This window comes from Ptiloglossa arizonensis, chromosome 3 (genome assembly GCF_051014685.1).
Source record: "Ptiloglossa arizonensis isolate GNS036 chromosome 3, iyPtiAriz1_principal, whole genome shotgun sequence".
Lineage (NCBI taxonomy): Eukaryota > Metazoa > Arthropoda > Insecta > Hymenoptera > Colletidae > Ptiloglossa > Ptiloglossa arizonensis.
In genome coordinates, this window is record NC_135050.1 from 6644786 (window position 1) to 6667934 (window position 23149).

The 23149-nt window shown below is 35.6% G+C and overlaps 1 protein-coding gene across 15 annotated transcripts in view; it reads left to right on the plus strand.

The window, feature by feature from the left end:
• The window catches only part of LOC143143954 (uncharacterized), a 313357-nt gene that overhangs the window by 199234 nt on the left and 90974 nt on the right, over nt 1-23149 (plus strand). The window contains exon 1 of one of the 15 annotated variants that reach the window (XM_076305820.1): nt 2018-2603. The exons of 13 other annotated variants lie outside the window; for them this stretch is intronic. In XM_076305820.1, the coding sequence (XP_076161935.1) occupies nt 2587-2603 (17 nt within the window). In that variant the 5' untranslated portion in view covers nt 2018-2586. One more of the 15 variants, XM_076305816.1, reaches the window with a different exon arrangement.

Here is a 23149-nt window from a genome sequence, read left to right on the forward strand (position 1 = left end):
TCTTTGCAACACTCGTGTGTCAATTGTTCCATGCTTTGGAATCATTTTCTTGCGTAAGATCGAATAAACTATTTCAAATTGTTCACTTTGTTTTATGAAAAAAAGTTCACGATCGATTAGAATTTTTATTGTGTGAAAAAATTCTCGCTACTTTGAAACATAGAGGAACATATTTAAAATATAAATTAAAACAGTCGAGAAATCAGTAACGAGCACGAACCTTTATGTTCGGTGAAGAATTTATGATAGTTAGACTTGCGTAAATTTCCTATCAATATCGTTTCTTTTCCAAATTGCTTTTTATTTATCATCTTCCGTTTGGACGATATAATGCGTACAATTTGTAAAAGAATTTTTATTATTTTGCAGAACTTTTCATTCGTAATATTTACTATAAACAAAGAAACGATTAAATTAACGAGGTAACGTGAACCATATAAATTATAATATTAACAAGTATAACGAATAAGAATATTACATCATTTCGCAATGTTTACATACTATATTGTTAAAACGGAATAATTGAAAAACAATTTGAAAAAGAAATCGTATGAAAAAACAATTCAAAAGTATACATAAATTTGCGGGATTAGACCTCAAGGATTCTCTCGTTACAAGTCTTTGTCGCTAGTGTACGAGTCAGCTGGACAAATAATTTTATCCCCAGGAAATTTCTTTAAGAAGGTGAAATCAAATTTCGAATGTTTAATGTTTCTTTTTATTTTTTGAAAACAATTTTTCTTGGGACCTTTTTGCATCAGAACGATAGAGCACCGAGAGCTGAACATTTTTCCCATGAAAAACTTTTGCTCTATTTCGCACTATTACGAAGTTGTATTTGAAAAATCGAAGAGAAAGTGGCACTATAAAGGCTGATTTCAGACGATTGGAGAGCTTGCAACGACTTTCGTTTCCTTTTCGTAATCGTGCGAGATACAACAAAAATTTTCTCGCAAAAAATATCCACTCTTGTCGTTCAACTGTGAAAAAGATCGTTCGAGAAATTGTATTAAAAAACTGAAGAAAAGTTCAATTTTCAGTTCTTGATTTTATCTACTCGAGAAGATTATTGTCGACAAAAGAATTATGTCAAACGCGTCCCGGTGTGCTCTACGTGCACCCATCAAACTTTCGTTAAAATTAGACCTGCAGCTTAGAGGAGAAATTTTCTTATAATACAGCGTGCATTCGGTAAAAAAAGTATTCACTTTTTCGATCCACTGTACGTTCGAATATTCTACGGTTTGTTCATCGGCCGCTGGGATACGCGTGCGGTAGCCACCCCGGTTCGAATCCGTGAGGACTCCTGACGAGAGAAATCCCTGCTCGGGATTCTGTCGCCTTGGGGATCTTCAGCGAGTCGTCGGTGTCGGTGTCGGTCGGTTCCCCGGCGTTACCGGTGCTCGGACAGCTTTGCGATGAACGGAGCAGCAGGTACCACAAGGATCCGTTGGCTCGAGATCGATGCACGCGAGGAACAACGCGCGGTAACGCGGCGGTTTGTCGGTCGCAACACGAAGTCGGGGCAACGGGTGCGCGCAAACGCCGCGCATGTCCGCGTTGCCATGATCGCCCTGGCCCACTGACCTATATTACACGCGGGCACAGGTCCCGCATATACGAGTCGACCCACAACCGACACTCGACCGTGGGGAGTACGGGCCGGGTCAGATCGGTGGTATCGCGGGTTTCTCCGTGCGGCGTTTCGGTCGTTCCTCGTGTCCGGAAATCGTCGTTTCCTCGAGCCGGAGGAAACGGACTGGTCGGTGCACGCTGGTCGAGCAGCAGGTCGTCCCGCGGTCAGTCTCTCTCGGTCGTCGAGCGGGAAGAAGGTGCGCGGTGCGCGGTGCGCGGTGCGCGACGAGCGGTGCGGTGTCGTTATTCGACGACGACGACGACGCGCACGTATTCGCACCGCACACAGTCAGTCGGTGGTCACCGCGTCGGTGTGAACGACGCGCTCGCTCGTTCACAAGTCTCTCGCGGTGGCGAAGGAACTCCGTAGACCGATATACGCGGGACACGGGCTGGGGGCGGGGAGAAAACGGTGCGGGACAGCGGCGATTGTTGCGCAAGGAGGGGGAAGCTAGAAGCGCGGCGAGTCCGGGAGGCTGGCGGAAAGGAGAGGAATCGTCAGTCGGGAGTCGGGAGTAGTCGGCCGAGCTGCCATTAAGTGGGGAGTGAGCGAGCGAGTCAGCGAGCGGTTCGTGACAACTGGGTGACGGCTGCCGTGGATACACGTCGCTAGTGATGCAAGGTGCTCTACGCGATAAGTGGTGACGTCGGCAGAAGCACGGGCTTGTCGCGCCGCGGGTGTGCTCCTTTACGGCCGCGTTTTCTCTTCCTTTATTTTTCCACCGCTTCCTCCACCCTGTCTCGGAACGTGTCTTTCCCTTTCAAAGTCGCAGTACTCGCCCGCCCGCTCTTTATTCGTCTCGAAACCACCCTCGTCGTTTCTCGGGAGTGTATCGCGGGCGCGGGCGCGCGCTCGCTCGCTCGTTCGTCCACGAATCCTACGGTTCCTATTGGTGAACGGGAGTCACGAAGTGCTCGCGAGCCTGACGTCGTCATCGGAAACCAGCGAGGATGCATCTTGGAGAAAAGTAAGGGCTACGCGGAGGTTCGTCGTACGGTTCTCGCGCGTTCGCAATTGGTGTTGTTCGGGCCCGTCTTCTCTCGCGTGTTCAGTGGTGAACCGAGTGATGGTTTCGAAAAGTGCGCGCGATGAAAGGGCCCCCTCGATCACTCTCCAACGGTTCGCACGTAGGTAAGCCCCCCAGTCGCGGGAAATCGGTCTCGCGCGCAAAAACTATTGATCAAAACCCGCTTCGACGCGGATGACGCAGATTCGGGACGCTCGAAGGAGCCACGGCCAGCAAGCATCTGCCGCGGCGTCGACGTCGACGTCGACGACGCGCACGTTCGCTCGCACAACGGAAACGATCGTTTTTCTCGGGCTGGTTATCAAGGTCGGGAGTCTTCGATCGAACGTTCTCCGCGTCGTTTCGCGCCTTCGTCCTAAAAACGTTACAGAGCTCCGCGCTACGGGTTCTTTTCTTTTTTCTCTTTTAAATATCGTTAAGTGGATCGAACTCGTTGGCAGGCGCTTTCGATTTTGTCGAGTGTTCGCGTGAAAGGGAGAACTCGACGAGTGAAAGATAAACGAAAGCGTCTTTGTCACGTGCTTTAGACGACACAGAACTTTTCAGCTGATTTTAGAAACCGTTTCGGCGCATCGAATTTTTCGTTTTAGAATCAACCGGGCGAAAAAGTGATGCTTACCGAAAGCGGCTATCGAGTGTCGGGGATTGTTTAATCTTGGCAACAGCGATCGAGTGGCGAAGATTATTTAATTTTACATGTATCGATTCGGGTGTTAGAAACAGGTGCTTTCGAAACCGATGATTAGCTATTGAAGATTATTTCGTTCCGAAGGCAGCGATTAGGTAACGATTATTCAATTTTAGATTAGGAACGTTTTAGATTTTCGAAGAAGGTTCGATTTCAAAAGCAACGGTTAAGCGATAGACACGAAACGTGAAATACAGCGATCGAGCGTATTAACGATTATTCAATTTTACACGCGGCGATTTGAACGTTAGAAAGGGAAAATTTGGACAATTTTTCGCGAATTGGTCGACGAAAAATTAAAACTCCGATCGATGAATTTGATTTTGAAGTGAGAAACGACGATCGGGGAGATCAGTGCGACGAAGCGAAGAAGATTCACTTTATGGACTCCTCCTCGCCTATTGTTGTTTCAGAAATCACTACGGAGATTTACGACACGGATAAAATTACCCTCGATCGGTTTGTCGGTGCTTAAATTTTTTTGCTCGATAATTCCTTTTCGGACGAGTCTCGGATTTCCTCCTGTCATCGATGCATTCCGCGCGTTTCAATTCATTTTCGACAAGCTTCACCTAGTCTTTTTTCATTCGTTGCGCGTATTCTTGCCCGAATGAATTTTCATCTCATTTTCCTTATTTTTTTCCTAACTTTGGATATCAATATTTGTCGAATCTAATTCGATTACAGCTGTGAAGGACGAGGGTTAATCGCGATTAATTGAATAAGGGAAAATAGGAGAAAAAAAAAAATAAAACGACCAGCATGTGCGTCTAGTTCCTCGCTCGCGCGTGTTCTTCAGCGTCGGAGACTGAAAATCGCGCGATGCCTCGTTTGGGCTTGATGGCGTCGTTAAACGTAGACACTGCGCGATGATGATCGTGATTACTTGGTGGTTACACATTTCGCACGTAGCTAGTAATGCACGCTCTTATTTTCGTCGATAAACCTTGGTTGTCTTTAATGTACGTTGTGTCGCGTCGGGGATTTCTCGACTTCACTTTCGATTCTTAAGCAAACCCTTACTTTGTGGCTGTTGTACAGCGCGAGAGTCATGCAAATTAGTCATTCCAGCGTATGTCAGCAGCTTTTATTTTTAACGATAATATCTCCTTTGCTCGAGTACATTCGATCGAAAATAGCGCCGCTTCGTCTACCGTGGAAGGTACAACGTCGGGTTTGGTTAAAAAAACTGTGCCTTCTTTTTCCTTTTTCGACAAATCGCGTTTATTGAACCTGACGCGATTACGTTTTATTTTCACTTCGCGCGTCTATGCGTAACGTAAGGAAAATATTTAACGTGTCCTTCGAAAACAAACAAGAAAGGTCTACAAATTGATTTTGCTCTTCGACGATTCGTATTGCTTTGAATTTCTTAAAAGTAAACAATGAATGGTAACTAAAATTCTTGCGAATAGAAAATAGTGCGCGTTTATAATTATTAAATACTGTTTTTCAGATAATTACGGGCAAGCAATTTCTTGGGATTAATTAGCTTCTTGTTTTACGCGATTAATGTAGGGATAATACTACTTTTTCCTGGACACGCTTTTGGTGACTCGTTTATAGTTAACTGACTAATTGTCTAACGTCGCGAGTATCGACACCACTCTTCCCACATCAACTATGAAAGCTCGTACTTCCATATAATTGTCTACATTCTCCCCCTACGAGTAACACAGTTTAGTTTAGACCTCGTTTTGTATAATTTCGTCGGTGTTCGATCTAATTTTGCTCTTTTTTTTATGCTACTGCTTTGGTAGAAGAGTCAGCAATCATGTATCGCGTATCTATGTGTTTAACGCTGTTTACCTTTTTCAATTTGATCGTGTATGAAATGAAACTTTAAATTTGCGTGGCTCGTTTTGTCAAAAGAACGAACATTTTTCATCCATTCAATTGCTGCTTTATTATCACGATACATGATTGTTAGCTTAGAACAAATATTTGTAAATTAATTTCGGTTATCGTATTAGAAACCCATCTGTAATTTTTTACTATTTCAAAGTAAGTGAATAACTTTTCTGTATACGTCGAAAGACCAATTCACTTTTGTTTATTATTTCACCACAATTCACGATTCTTAGCTTACAAAAAATATTTGTAAATTCATTTCGGTTATCGTATTAGAAACCCATCTGATATTTTTTACTATTTCAGAGTAGGTGAATAACTTTCCTGTATACGTCGAAAGACCAATTCACTTTTGTTTATTATTTCACCACAATTCACGATTCTTAGCTTACAAAAAATATTTGTAAATTCATTTCGGTTATCGTATTAGAAACCCATCTGTAATTTTTTACTATTTCAGAGTAAGTGAATAACTTTTCTGTATACGTCGAAAGACCAATTCACTTTTGTTTATTATTTCACCACAATTCACGATTCTTAGCTTACAAAAAATATTTGTAAATTCATTTCGGTTATCGTATTAGAAACCCATCTGTAATTTTTTACTATTTCAAAGTAAGTGAATAACTTTTCTGTATACGTCGAAATACCAACTCCCTTTTGTTTATTATTTCACCACATAACTAACGAGTCGTCTATCGTTATCGGTCTCTCTAAAATGGATTTACCTTCTTTCGCGTTCTTCCAATAAACCTTAGAAGAGTATCTTATCCTTTGTACTTCGCAAATATTTTAATACTTTCTTTGTTAATGATAAACGTCGTTTTTCTGGTCGATGATTAAACTGCGATAAATACGATACTAGAAACGCGATGTCCAGTCTAATAGGTTGTTCGATAAGTTTTGTCGTTCGATAAAACTTATTGAACAACCCATTAATTGAACTCAGTCAGTAATAGAACCGAGGTAACGTATTTTTTTTTATTTCAATTTTTTGTCAATATTTCTACACGTGGCACGTGTTTAACCATTGAACCGTAACTCTGCTACCAAATTTGTCGAGATTAATCAGCTTCTTATTTTACACGACTAATATACCAATAATAATACTGTCCCTCTACGTACACTCTGGATGATTCGCTTATGGTTAACCAATTGTTCGATATCCTGGGTATCGATACTCTCCCCACTTTAACTATGGAGCTCGTACTTCCATGTAATAGATTGTTCAATAAGTTTTGTCGTTCGATAAAACAGTACTGTTCAATGTAGTACTGTTCGATAAGTTTTGTCGAACGACAAAATATATAAGTGTAATATGAATATATAATTGTCTACGCGATTGAATCACTCACGATGTTAAATCGATGCATTATTTTGTACAATCGTTACTTCTCGTGTAACGCTAAAATTGTACAGTGAAAACTCGATGGAAAACACAGATAGGTTGTCGACAAATCCCAGAGTATTTTAATTATAGATTCTTGAAACGATAAATGTTACGTTTTAACGTGTATTCGATTCTCAATAATTATTGCCACCGGTATGTTTGTATTTGATAATCAGTGAAAGTCAGACTTGTATTCGTAGAATAATTTTCACTGTCGTTTCGATATTACTTGCAATATTTGTACGCATTTCCGCTTATGACACTTTGAATATCTCAAATAATATCGTGTATCGATTTCAAAGTAAGATATTTATGTTTCTATGCTTGAATTTTGTCGAGAAACATTTTGACTGACGAATATTGTCACATTTATTCTCGCAATTATTTTGACTCGTCAGTTTTTACAAAATTGTTGCTTTCTTCGCGTTCAAATGAATAGAACATTTCGAATTTGAATGAAATTGTATCTGATAGATGAAGAAATATTTTCATTCATCGAAAGTGGTTGGATTTAACTAGATTAATTAGGCCAAATAATGTTGCGTTTAACGATGAACATCTTGCACTTTAAATGTGTCTGCCAGACACATCGAAGTCACATTATGTTCATTTTTTTTTACTTTGCAACAAAATGGAAGCATAAATATGACTATATAAAATTTTTAAATCATTTCACAATTACATCTTACAAATAATTGCCTATTCTAATGTCAAGTGTTACATACGTACAGTATCGAGCAGAATTAATGGAGAGTTGATAATCGATCGACGCGTAAACGGTTTAAAATTTTATAACGATATATTTATCAATATCTTCCGTAAACTCGTATCAATATTTCCTCAATAAACTCATATACAGGCTAAATAACCTCTGAAGGAATGGCTCGTGATCGCAAATCGCGTTAATTTCACCTGCAGGTAACGCTTCTATCAAGATCTGTCGTTGTGTTCGTTTCTTCGCGAATTGTATCACTTTTTGCTGTGGCGAGATAAACTCAAGTGGAACGACTTTTCTTCGAGCACGGGATGCTTTTGTGTTCACCTTGCTTGGTATTTTTGTTTTTTGTCTCCGTAACGCGAAGTGAATGCAAATCGAAAGCTGGTCAAAAATCTGCCCGACGCGGATGAGACAAGAACGATTAAATCTCGTCTTGTCGTAAAAAGAAATTTAAACCGCAATGCGTTCTATAACCGTCTTGGCGCGCAAATTAATTTACATTTAAAAAGGATCTGTCAGAAGCATCGAGTGTGTCGCTATTTTCGAGCGAAATTCCACGCGAATTCGCGAAATAAATCTCGATAACGTATTATTATCGTTGCTCGACGTATACTTCCACGTCGATTTTTATGTTTCTTCGTATTATCGTAACCGATGACACTTGATTGATCCCCAATTGGTGATCTTGTCGAGAAAGGCAGAGTTATTCAATGGAGTTATTATGGACACTACGGTGACCATATCTGCTGTATTTCATTTCTTTGTATTTGAGATTTATTCTTTTTTCGAACCAAACGATTTATCGACGTACGAAGCTTCCATTACTTTAAACAAGCTAAACGAATCGTGAATTTTCATCGATAAATGTTAAGGAAAATACTCCGTAAGGTGGTATTTCTTATGGTTTCTCTGGAATAATTTCATTCGAGGGGAAAAAATGTTACGAGATCTCAGTCGTTGTTTTGGGCCCTTCTCAGAAATTCGCTAGAATGAAATTCAATTATGGAAGTCGAATGTAAACATATTTTCGGCCTTGAGAAATAGTAAATATGTACAATTTTGAATACGTACAGAATTACAAAGTGTTATTTTTTAGAGTTCAGGTTAAGTTGAACTATAAATGATAAATAATAACGTAAGTACATCGTTTATTTAAATCATCGGGGCAACTCATTCGTATTATACAACAAATCAAAGTATTTGAATGGATCCTTTGCGAATAATCCCTTTATGCACGAAGGTCGAATGAAGCGTTTTCTTTATTTCAAATCACAGAAATTTAAATGTACGATGATTGAGCTATTTGACGAAGTTTATCGTATTGTATTTAATTTTCAAATACTTCGTAGATAAACCAGAACCTTTTTAGAACATTCTAAAAATACTTGAACCCATTGAGCGAATATTTGCAATAACAAATAACACGTAGACGAGTAAAAAAGTACAACTAAAAAATTAAAATATAATACTTGTATTACATTAAATGCAATTTTTACATGGATTGTATGCAATTTTATAAATTTCCAAAATGCGAGAGTAGAGAACGTTATTTTTAATTTTTCACTTTCTCAGAGTAATGCAATTGTTTCGATAGACCTGCTTTTTCTTAAATATACTTCGATACGAATTATTCAATTTCATCCTTGAGTACACACTCGCGAAATGAAACAATGAACATAAATTGCTTCCTTTCGTTATGGGAAAGATTTCATATTCGTCCTTTATTTTCCCAAAGAAAATATGGTCACGGTTGCAACGGTAGATGGGAAATCGTCACGCTGTCAGCGAGTTCGTTCAAAGAAATGTGATTTATTTTCATCGACCATTTTCGTCTTGTTTCGAGAGAAGCCGCATTAGCAGAGAAACTTCTAACCTCCGCTCGATTAATTACACGTGATAAATCGGTTGTAATTTTTGTATCGCTCTCTTTTTTCTGATCGGTACTTACCAGGTTTCAGCTGATAATTGAAATAATTCAGCGAACGTCACGCCGCTAAGTTATTCGCGGCTCACGCGCGTTTCCTGTCGTTTATTGAACAAATCTCCAAGTAAAAAATGCTGACAAACGGAGAAGTTGCTAACAGTGTCGATAGAAATATCTTCCTCGACGCTTTGACGCGTCAGGACATTACGTAACACCTATGGTGAATTTTGTCGATTAAAATAATGCATTTTACTATTGCGAAAAATTGAAGTGTACGTTTCAATGTTAAATGGAATGAATTTTCGAATTCAGAATAATTGTAATATTATCGGTCCAATAAGCAATCATCGACGAAGAGAATTAATTTACACTCGTTACTCGAATTAAACAATTTTTCCAGAAAGTTACGAAAAAAACCTGAAGTTTATCAATATTGTGGTAAGTCACGAGGAGTATTCGTTTTATAATCGAGTAATGAAAGTCAAAGTTGAAATAGAGGTTTTCTTTGCGTTCCTGTGCAAATTTATCCGGTGGTTTCAGAGAAATTTGAAAATTTATTGCAATCTAGCGCCGTGATTACGCAACGTCGTTAAAACAGCGTGTAGTTGAATCGGTATTACGTTAATACGAGGTAATTCAAAGGTCGAGTCGTTAGGATTTAGAAAAAAATTACTTCGTTACGTTTTACAATCGTAGCGGGACTTTTCGTTCGATATTTGAAAGTAAATAAAATCTGAAAATTCGAATGATATTTTCGCCGATGCATTACGGAAGCAGGTCAGCATTTTTTAATAATTTTCCTTCGTGACTGCAATATAACTGCTTAACCGTTTCTCGCATTGGATGAACACTAGTTTCAGACAATTTGTTTTATCATTACAATATCGGTTGTGAATTTCTCTTTTATAGATTATTCTTTGATCTGGTACACTACTTATAATAATGCGCGATGCAATTCTTCTATACAACGATAAAACGATTATGAAACCAATCCGAATTATATTTTTTCTATGGGGTCTCATTATGCGCATTAAGATAAGGAAGTAACGTCTATTTTCGTACCGACATATGATCAAAATTTTTCAATCGTTTTGTACGATAATGTATTGTATAATCGCGAAAGCGTCAAGTGATGGGAACGATGCAATTTGAATCGTTGTTGTCCCTCGAAAACAAAAGTTTCGCGGGATTCTGTCTATTGCGGAATGCAATGCTTAAATCCGAGAGTTAGCATACGATTGTGAACTATATCCATGTGACGTTAGATTTGAATCACCCTGCACAATACCTTCTATATTATGCGTTATTTACGGTCAACGCTATAAAGTGGATGATTTACAAGCAACGAGACCAGCAAACGAAACCGAAATCGGATTCTACAAAGGAATAAACTTTTATACCTTCGATTCGTGCTACGGTCGAACACGCCCATCGAGAATTGCTGCGTTGTCATAATAGGCCTTTGTCACGGGTTAGTGAATTTTTACACGACAGTATGAAAATTCCAATTGAAAAATTGAACAGTTTTCGATTAGATGAATTTCATGACCGCGCGAGTTACCTACGAGAAAGATAAATTTAAGATAAGATCTTATCTAAGTAAAAGTTTTAAATAATCCACGAAAGACGAAAAACATTTTATTCGTTACTCGTTGAATGAGAAATTGGAATCAGAATTCGAATTGTAGAGTGAAATACGTATTTTGCAATGAACGAATGAAAATTTAAACGTGTAATGGAATACATAATTAATACGTTGGTAATTTTTTAATCAAATACAATTTTGTTCATTTCTGCTTTGAATCTCGGGTTAGTGAATTTTTACGCGATTTTATGAAAATTCCAATTGAAAAATTGAACAGTTTTCGATTAGATGAATTTCATGGCCGCGCGAGTTACCTGTGAGAAAAATTAGTTTATTAAATTCGATTCTCTGCATCTCTGGATCTTATCTAAGTAAAAGTTTTAAATAATCCACGAAAGACGAAAAACATTTTATCCGTTACTCGTTGAATGAAAAATTAGAATTAGAATTCGAATTGTAGAATGAAATACGTATTTTGCAATGAACGAATGAAAATTTAAACGTGTAATCGAATACATAATTAATACGTTGGTTAATTTTTAACCAAATACAATTTTGTTCATTTCTGCTTTGAATCTCGGGTTAGTGAATTTTTACGCGATTTTATGAAAATTCCAATTGAAAAATTGAACAGTTTTCGATTTGATGAATTTCATGGTCGCGAGTTACCTGCGAGAAAGATAAATTAATTTATTAAATTGGATTTTCTGCATCTCTGGATCTTATCTAAATAAAAGTTTTAAATAATTCGCGAAAGACGAAAAACATTTTATTCGTTACTAGTTGAATGAGAAATTGGAATTAGAATTCGAATTGTAGAATGAAATACGTATTTCGTAATGAACGAATAAAAATTTAAACGTGCAATCGAATAAATCGTACACGTTGGTTAATTTTTAATCGAATAGAATTTTCTCCACCTCTGCTTTGAATCTCGTTGAAGAAAAGCGCGTGTCCTCCAAGTCAGAAAAGTTGGAATATTGAGTTACGAAAGGAATATATCCACATTCCGGTTGCTTATATTAAGCAAAATACTTTAATTAACGGTTCGCCCAAATCGGGTAAAAATGACTCGAATTCTCAGAGACTTGGTTGTTACGTGTAACGTTCCCTGGAAATGGTACGAATCGTTTACGATTCGTCGACCTCACTTTCGATTCTCGATCGAACTCCTATAGTGGTCGTATCGAGCAAGTGCAATGCAAATCAGTCATTGGAGCATGCGTTAACAATTTTTGAACAACGGTTCTTTCGTTCAAGTATATTCGATCTGGAAAGTATCGATTAAGGTAAGGTATCATTGAATCATTTTCCATAGAATATATAATTTGTAGTACTTATAGCTACGAATTCGTGCTTTAACAATTTAAATAGCAAATAATATATATTTAACACTCGAACGGCGATCGTTAAAATAATTACGCGAGTGATGGCCCCTGAATACCGTATCTATTACAATATTTATAGATATTTACATTTATAACGTGTAATAATGTCGAATCGTGTTACTCGCTCGTTAAAGGACACGATTATCTTAATTTTCTGCTAAACTTTTTTGAGACTTTTTAAAGGAATACACTTTTTATTAGACAGAAATAGAATTTTTATACTATTTTTCATATTTTGTAATAATCTTCGTATACACATCATTTACACGTAACACATTTTTGTTACTATTAGAGAAAATATCATTGTTTCGAAACAAAACAATAAAGATACGCACCTCCTATTCTTTGAACAGTTTTACTTTTATTTGTCAGTTGATTGAATTTCGGGACTGTATTTTTTAGTCTTGTTCACGAATGACTGATATTAACGTATCGACAATTATGTGTTTCATTTCAATTATCTATGTTTGCATATTCAGGTACTTCCGGCGATGTTTCCTCGTAAAGTAAATATTCGTCACTGTTACACAAAATGAAATTTTCAATATCTCTATCAGAACTGTCTACGCTACTGCACCAATTTGCACTCGTATTGGAGCAAAAATAACGTGGAAAAATTGATAACAAATTTGACGTATATTCGATACGACTGGAAACTGAGAATTGGGTAGCTTCTTTGAACAAAGCACGAAAAACATTTTATTCGTTACTCGTTGAATGAAAAATTAGAATCAGAATTCGAATTGTAGAGTGAAGTACGTATGGTTGCTACCAACGAGGAAAGTGAAATGCATACTTCGATTTGTATACATTATCGCGGCCCGAATACGTATCGCGTAAATAAAACTGTCTTATCTACTAACCCAGGACCCTTGTTTCATAAGAGAAACATTAATATCGTAATAAATAAAGGAAAAAAACGAACGAAAAGTAACTGGTACCTGCTATATCCGGGCCCAAAAGAATCCACCGAATGTTAAATACACACATCGAGACAAAAGTTTAAAAAGCTTCTATCGATATTTCTTAATATTTACCAGTGTGTACGACAATTCTATATCCACGATTTGTATCGTAATTGTCAATTGTTTGTTTCAAAAATCTGATATACTATTATCTAGTACTATTTATCAGTGCAAATAGCACATTTCCAATAGATTCCAACTAAACAGTTTTAATGGAAACTTTTTTGCTAATCAATATATTTAGAAAAGGGGGAATCTCACCGATTTCGACGATTGTTGAACAAGTCGTAGAAATCAATATTCTGAACCATTTTTTCCCATACAAACTATATTACATCAATATAAATATCGTATTACATTCTATTAAAATCAACATTTTGAACAACTGTTTCCTATACATAAAACCGCTGCTCGGTTTCAGTTGCCGAGAGTTTTGCAAAAAATATTGCTACTACTACAATGAATATTGCCCATAGGTATCTGTATGCGTCAGCGTGTGTGTAAGCGTTGAGTCGTCGATTGTTTATGGTTTCTATAGATACATCGAGGCTGCCGGAAATGGACACGTATAACGGGTGTACTTAAAAACTCGACCGAGGCGGCCGGAATGAAAGACCCTGACCCGAACATAATCGATGAAATTAGTCACTAGGTGGAATAGTTGAGTTTAAGTAAGGTTCGGGTTAGCTTTTCTTTATTCCAGCCGCCTCGAGGCTTATTCAGCCGAGTTATTAGGTACACCCGTTTGGTCGTTGGTCGCCATGTCGTTGTACAGAGACAAGAGATAAGGAGTAATCGTGAGCTGACGCGTACAGAGTCACAGATCTGTACTTATGAACAGAATTCAAAGCAGTAGCAGCGATCTTTTTGAGGAAAAGTCTCAGAAACACAGGTCGAGCTACGGTTGTCCCTTAGCGGTCCGATGTCGAGTCACACTCGACATCGCTTTTCCTTCTGGCGCGTCCGATGTCGCGTGTGGCTCGACACAGTTTTGTGTTCTGTCGCGTCCTGTATCAAGTTCTACTCGTATTTAAGTTTTACCATGTCTCAATTTTAGACCAAATAAGATAAGATAAGAGCTACGGGACAGAAAATTTCAAACGAGCCACGCATCTTGAACTTCGCGCCTTCGCTTTAGTCTTTTCGAACACAGCGCAGTGTACAGTTCGAAGTCGTGGCAGAAGAAAGCATTTTCGAAACTTACATTTTTACGAGAAAATTTTATTTTCTAAAGAATACGGCTATAATTTTATTTTATATACCCACTAATTCACATGGTACGCACTTGCGAATCTAGCTCGGTTCTGCTGGAACGAAACGGTAAAGAGCGTTCGGTCCGCAAAGGGTTATAGTATGTATGGGAAAAAGTTGTTCAAAATGTTGGTTTTTATATAGTATTGTATGATATTGATATTGATTTTGATATAATGTGCGATCTTTTTGAGGAAAAATCTCAGAAACTGAGGTCGAGCAATGGTTATAGTATGTATGGGAAAAAGTTGTTCAAAATGTTGATTTTGATATAGTATTGTATGATATTGATATTGATTTTTATATAATGTAGTATATATGGGAAAAGTTGACCAAAATGTTGATTTTGATACAGTATTGTATGATATTGATATTGATTTTTATATAATGTAGTATATATGAGAAAAAGTTGTTCAAAATGTTGGTTTTGATACAGTATTGTATGATATTGATATTGATTTTTATATAATGTAGTATATATGGGAAAAAGTTGTCCAAAATGTTGATTTTGATATAGTATTGTATGATATTGATATTGATTTTTATATAATGTAGTATATATGGGAAAAGTTGACCAAAATGTTGATTTTGATACAGTATTGTATGATATTGATATTGATTTTTATATAATGTAGTATATATGAGAAAAAGTTGTTCAAAATGTTGGTTTTGATACAGTATTGTATGATATTGATATTGATTTTTATATAATGTAGTATATATGGGAAAAAGTTGTCCAAAATGTTGATTTTGATATAGTATTGTATGATATTGATATTGATTTTTATATAATGTAGTATATATGGGAAAAAGTTGTCCAAAATGTTGGTTTTGATATATTATTGTATGATATTGATATTGATTTTGATATACTGTAGTATATATGGGAAAAAATTGTTCAGAATATTGATTTCCACGACTTGTTCAAAAATCGTCGAAATCGGTGAAATCCCCCCTTTTCTAAATATATTAATTAGCAAAAAAGGATCCATTAAAACTGTTTAATTGGAATCTATTGAAAAAATGTTATTGGCACTGATAAATAGTATTGTCAGAATAAGTTTATCTCGTATGAACTATCGAATACCAAATAATTGATACCAAATGAATACTAAATAATTACCCCTTTTTTATAACAGACAAGTGAGAGTTCTTCGAAACTAAATTTGTAGTTTGTATAGAGTTTGTACAAAATTAGAATAAAAATAGTCTGGTGTAACAGAAACAGATATTTTGTTCACCAATACCGAACAAGTTTTCAAACCAATTTGTGCATCGTGACAAATAGTATGTTGTTCAATTAGTTTTGTCGTTCGATAAGAAGTGGAACTATTAGATTCGTCATTTTATATTTCTAAAGCTGATACTACTGTTCGATGAACGTGTGTAAAGTTTCATGTAGATATATCGAATCATTTACAACTGTAAAAACATCTGTTCAAAGTTAAAGTGTCATACTATTTTTTTACAATGGAAAAACGACAAAACTTATTGAACAATTTACTACCGAATGTTATTCCGAGTCTTATTATCTTAATAAATGTAAACATAATGTCTATCACGTAATCTATATATATTATTTATATATACATTTATATATAGCCATTCTATTTACGATCTATTTACAGTTTCTAGAACGAGAGAGATTCCAATACATATTTTACGTAATACAGTTGTTAATATCTTTAGCAGTACATTGATTTGTTGGATGACTGTACGGTTATCCTGACTCGATCTGTTTTTCGAACTATTTTCGAACCACCTTCTCCTTAACATTAGTCATCGGAACAGTGGTTACTTCAAAACATCTTTCGGCCCTTGTATCTGAGTCATCAATCGCTTCGCTCTTAATTAAGACCTTAAAATGCTTCTTGTATAGACCTAATCCAGCCGGTTGATCCGTTCTGTTAGCCTCTTGTCGGTCTTAGAGAAATCTCTGTATGCATCGTGTATAGTTAGTTAATAACCAAAAGTCAGGTAACTTCGTGCTTTTTCAATTCGAGGATATACAGTGACTCGAAAAAGTATTCGAACGCTGTTTCGAATATTTATTACAAATATTTATAACAATTCCTTACAACAAAGGAAATTCTTCTTACCTGTAAGACTGATTTTAATGAAAGTTTTCGTGCTCGTAGAGCACAATAGAAAGCACATATAAAGAAATTTTTCTTTCACAAGAAATTTCTTTACGGAGGTAAAATCAAGCCTCGAAAATTAATGTTCTTTTTATTTTTTTAATGCAACTTTTTTCTGGGACTTTTTTGCAACAGAACGACAAAGCACCAAGAGCTGAACATTCTTCGTACGAAAAGTTTTGCTTTATTTCGCACCATTACGAAATTGTATTTGAAAAATTGAAGATAAAGTGGCACTGTGGAAAACTGATTTTAAATGTCTCTCATTTTCTTCGTAACTTCGTATTTGTTGCGAGATACAACAAAAGTTTTCTTACAAAAAATGTTCAGTTTTTAGTGATTTATAGTTCAACTGTGAAAAAAGTTCTTCATACATATTGTATCAAAAAATGAAAAAAAATGTCAATATTCTGCTCTTGATTGTATCCTCTCGAGAACATTTTTCGTTGACAAAAATATTACGTCATGTGCGGCTCAGTATGCTTTACACGCGCACAAACTCTCGTTAAAAATCAGTCTCGTAGGTTAGGGGAGTTTTCTTATAATATTGTATTCGAATACTTTATCGATATACTGTACGTTTCCAATTCCATTTTCGTTGTTTATCGAAACCTATCGAATTGTGGCGCGCATTTTTTTGGAATTGTGTATACGTTGACTGTAACAACTTGAAAGCAACGAACATCGTCTTTTGAGGTTTAAGAAAATGCTGACATCAGAATGTCAACGTATATTTCAAGTACATATTTTGAACAACACTTCTGCGAATTTTCATTAAAAAATGTTTGCGTGCATAGAAAATACGAAGAACTCCGAACCACGTTCAATTTTTTAATCGTATGTTGCAGTGATTTTCTCCGATCCTAACGCTCGAGAATTGAACGAAATTAGAATTTTTTAAATTGGATAAATGTCGTTAACCTTGCACGTAAGAATTTATGGAAAATATTGATTTGTAGAGTGATTTGTGGAAGTATTGATCATTTTGAGAATATAATTAAATTTTACAGACAAAATCGACGGTTTTCAAAGTTTTTTTGAAAAAAATACCGATACGTGCAACCATAGAGAATATCATCGGAAATATATAATTAAAATTTTAAATAAATCGAATAAATAAACTCCCTCGAACTTCCCGTGCGAATTTTTGGCATAAATTCGTTCGTACAGATGATATCGCGACACGTAGAAATATTCGTCGACTGGTGCGGTTATTATTTTGCAGTATTACCTAATGTGGTGGTGACGTTATTCAATAGTTATCAGAGTTCGTAAGTTTTGAGACCTTGGGCGAAACCTTGTAAGTTTGAAGCGCCGTGGTCGGCAATGATCGTCATGGTGGTCAACGCGTTCAATCGTAGCTGGTTCGATTCGTAGAGATCGGTTCACAGGCAAATATATTCAGATTAGAATTATTTATAACTGACAGCGGGTACCGTAAGGAATTCCTGGTCGTCCGTATCGGAATTCCGATCGCGAGACTTAATTGCTTTCAATTAATCTCGCGAACGTACGCACGATCCGTAAAAGTCGCACGGCTCTGGAACCAATTGTTGCGTGCAACGCGCATTGCGCGCGCAAAACAAAGAATCGCGCGTAATACGTCCGAGAAAGAAAAGCAGGGGCAATCCTAGTAATACAATTGAACGACAGGACGATAAGATCGTACACGGCTGATTGAATTACGTATCGGCGAATTCTCTCGCACCGAACGTGTCCTGTAATTAACCTTTACACGCGGCATAAGTTTATCAATTGAGTTTCCGTCGTTTCAACGTTGTTCGGGGATATCTCGCCGCGATATCGCAATTTTAACGTTCGCCTATGCGAACACTCTTTCCTACGCGTTTACGGTGCACTTTTAAGCGAGAATCGTTGGTCGAAGAGCGTTACGAATTAATTGGTCGAACGATTCCTCGATAAGGACGCACAACGAACGATCTTACCAAAGTGTGAAACCACACGTTGAATTTTTCTAATAGGTTGTTCAATCAGTTTTGTCGTTCGATGAAACTTATTGAACAGTACCGTCCAATGTAGTGCTGTTCAATGTAATCTGTTCAATGTAGTACTGTTCAATATAGTGCTATTCAATGTAGTGCTGTTCAATGTAGTACTGTTCAAAGTAGTACTGTTCAATGTAGTACTGTTCAATATAGTGCTATTCAATGTAGTGCTGTTCAATGTACTACTGTTCAATATAGTACTGTTCAATGTAGTACTGTTCCATATAGTACTGTTCAATGTAGTACTGTTTAATATAGTACTGTTCAATATAGTACGGTTCAATATAGTACTGTTCAAAGTAGTTTGTTCAATGTAGTACTGTTCATTGTAGTACTGCTCAAAGTAGTACTGTTCAATGTAGTACTGTTTAATGTCGTACTGTTCAATGTAGTCTGTTCAATATAGTATTGTTCAATATAGTATTGTTCAATGTAGTCTGTTCAATGTAGTTTGTTCAATATAGTACTATTCAATGTAGTCTGTTCAATGTAGTTTGTTCAATGTAGTACTGTTCAATGATGTACTGTTCAATGAAGCACTGTTCAATGAAGTACTGTTCAATATAGTTTGTTCAATGTAGTCTGTTCAATGTAGTACTGTTCAATGTAGTACTGTTGAATATAGTATTGTTCAATGTAGTCTGTTCAATGTAGTACTGTTCAATATGTGTTATCGAACGACAAAACTTATTGAACAATCTAGTAGACTCGAATGTCCGAACACTTCGGGGATTCAGTAACCTGATATTCATAGTTTATGATAAATATTCGGTGAGCGTGATCCCATCTTAAAAATGTACACTGTTTGCGGTCGGATTTATAAACACTACAGAGAACACGAAAATTTGTTGATTTAAAATTCGTTGTAGGGGTAACATTGCATTTTCCTTTCTCAAAAGAAAAAAAAAAAAGAAATGCACGAATCGAAGTCTCCTTTTTGAGTCCATTCTTCGAAAATACACTAACAATATTTAAGTATATCGCCAGTGTTTACATTATTTGGTATATATTTACTTTAACGGAGGCATGACCTTCCGATGACCTTGATTTTGACATATGTTGCCAAGGATACCCTTTTAAGACACCTACGATAGGTTTTCACTTGTTATTACACGTTTTACTCGATGATTATTTAATGAATAATTTCTTTGAAATACCAGCACGTGGGCGGGGAATGGGCACCGCCTCGTAAACACGATACTACGTTCGAAGTGACAATAACAATGGGTAAACGATAAGCGACAAAGCGGTAAAGCGGCTCTTTATCTGGCCACGGCCTATGGTACAACCGTGGTTCGTTTACTGCTTACATACATCAACACATCGCATTGATCGGTGACTAATATACACATACAGTTACGAGCATATAAATAGGTACAGAGTATTTATGAAAATTTAACTGAAATTTTTTTTTTTTAATATCGAATTTGATTCTGTGCAACATTATATATCTAAACGTACTCCTTCCACGCGTATTACATTTTTGTAAATATTTTCTACCACAAAGTAATAATATTCATTTAGAAATAGATAATACGTATTTGATGCTAGCAAATAAATAGGAACGTAACTTAATATTGATATATATTTTCTATTTACGAAACAATTGAAGTGCAATTGTTATATTCTACAAGTATCGATATAAAATTAAGTTAACATCTTGTCGTCTTGCCTTTCATTTTAATTACTTTTGCACATCTTCGTGGTATGGACTCTACTAGTTGTATACTATATACCTATTAATATCAATTTCGTTCCATGCTTTATGGATGACGTCGAATAAATCGTTTAAATTAGAGGGCTTTTGAGCTGAAATTGTTTTTTCGACTAAATTGTTTTTTCGATTTAAATCTGGCGATTTAGCCGGCTATTTTGTAACCTTGACATTGTCGTCTTGTAGACATTTTTTTTATTTTGCGAGAAGTGTGTTTCGAATCATTATCCGCTTGAAAGATCCAATCTGCGCTTAAATCATTAGCCCCATACCCCAATAACATATTTTTTAAAATATTTATATAAACATGTTGATTTATTACACACTGTATGCGATGTATTGAACCAACGCTATTTAGCGTAATCGCTTCCCAAACCATAACTGCGCTCCTCCACCTCCTTTAATTGTGGATCAAATGCATTTTTGATCAAATTCTTCTCCTATTCGTCATTGCACATACGATTTTCCATCCGATCCAGCACAATTAAATTTGGACTCATCTGTAAAAAGTACTTTAACCAACTGTTGTCGTTCGTGTCCACTTTGTGTTTCTTTGTAAATGCCAATCGCTTTTTTTGATTCGTTTTAGAAATAAGTGGTTTATTTACACGACGACGTACTGTGTGTACACCAATTTTCAGATCAGACTTTGCCTAAATTTCTGAACGAATGTCCACAGCTGTTCTATGACGATCCTTTTCAGATAGGCGATGGATCACACGACCAATTCGAGGTGTAGTTTTTCGAGGTCTGTTGGCACGGATTTTATTTTCAAAATTATCCAACTTTTCTACGTGTTTTACAACCGTTTGACAGGCATGAACCGATATATCCACATGCTCGACTATTTGACGAAACGTTGTCTTTTCATTTCGATGACGTACAATTTCTGTTCAGCAGTTGTATGCACTCTACTCGTTCCTATAGTCAACGTGTACAGAATAGATAATAAAATTGCAAGTAATTTATACGTATTTAATGTAAATGTAGTGTATTTATTGAAATTTATTTTTAAAATATAAAAAACACTGGTGTTCCTATTTAAATTCTCGCACAAAATCAGCTAGTTAATAATAATTTCAAATTTTTAAGAAATAATTAACCACGACCTTTTCACTCTATCAACGTCAACGCACAACTAACAGACAAACGATTGTTGGGGAGAATCGTTTTTTCCGATCTTTTGTTTTTAACAATACATCATTTGAGTTATGGAAATAGAATGTTCCTATTTAGACGCTCGCCACTGTATGCATGACGGACGTATGCATATAAGTAGATATTCCCTCCAAGATATTCCCTTGGAGATTCTTTCATTTTTGATAATTAATCATTTTTTATGGAATAAAATTTCTTATGTTTCTTTTAGAAGTCATTCGGGAGGGTCTCCTTGATAACATATATGAAAACGAAGGCGATCAGAGCTACATACGTCCTCTAAAGTAAATATTTACCTATTATTTAAATAGTGCAAATATAGGAACACTTCCTCAGTTGACCAATGATATTCGAGTAATGATATTCGAATGGCTATAATTTTAATAGTAGTACTCGAATAATAATATTTGAATAGTAATATTCAAATAATAATATTCGAATAGTAATGTTTGAATAATGATATTCGAATGGCTATAATTTTAATAGTAGTACTCGAATAATAATATTTGAATAGTAATATTCAAATAATAATATTCGAATAGTAATGTTTGAATAATGATATTCGAATGGCTATGTTTTAATAGTAATACTCGAATAATAATATTCGAATAATGATATTCGAATAGTAATGTTTGAGTAATGCTATTCGAATAGTAATGTTCAAATAATGATATTCGAATAGTAATGTTTGAATAATGATATTCGAATAGTAATGTTTGAACAATGATATTCGAATGGCTATATTTTAATAGTAATACTCGATTAATAATATTCAAATAATGATATTCGAATAGTAATGTTTGAATAATGATATTCGAATGGCTATATTTTAATAGTAATACTCGATTAATAATATTCAAATAATGATATTCGAATAGTAATGTTTGAATAATGATATTCGAATGGCTATGTTTTAATAGTAATACTCGAATAATAATATTCGAATAGTAATGTTTGAATAATGATATTCGAATAGTAATGTTTGAATAATGATATTCGAATGGCTATGTTTTAATAGTAATACTCGAATAATAATATTCGAATAGTAATGTTTGAATAATGATATTCGAATAGTAATGTTTGAGTAATGATATTCGAATAGTAATGTTCAAATAATGATATTCGAATAGTAATGTTCGAACAATGATATTCGAATAGTAATGTTTGAACAATGATATTCGAATAGTAATGTTTGAACAATGATATTCGAATGGTTATATTTTAATAGTAATATTCGATTAATAATATTTGAATAGTAATATCCAAATAATAATATTCAAATAATGACATTCGAATAGTAATGTTTGAATCACCATATTTGAAGAGGAATATTTCAATATCGATATCTGAATAGTAATGTTCGAACAACGATATTCGGATAGTAATACTCGAATGTTGATATTCCGATAATAATGTTCGAATACTCAAATATTCGAAGTATATACGAAAAATTCGAATACTCAAATATTCGAAGTATATACGAAAAATTCGAATACTCAAATATTCGAAGTATATACGAAAAATTCGAATACTCAAATATTCGAAGTATATACGAAAAATTCGAATACTCAAATATTCGAAGTATATACGAAAAATTCGAAGTACATTCGAAAAATTCGAATACTCAAATATTCGAAGTATATACGAAAAATTCGAATACTCAAATATTCGAGGATCGTTCATAGTATTCGAGTATTCGGCCACTCGCAG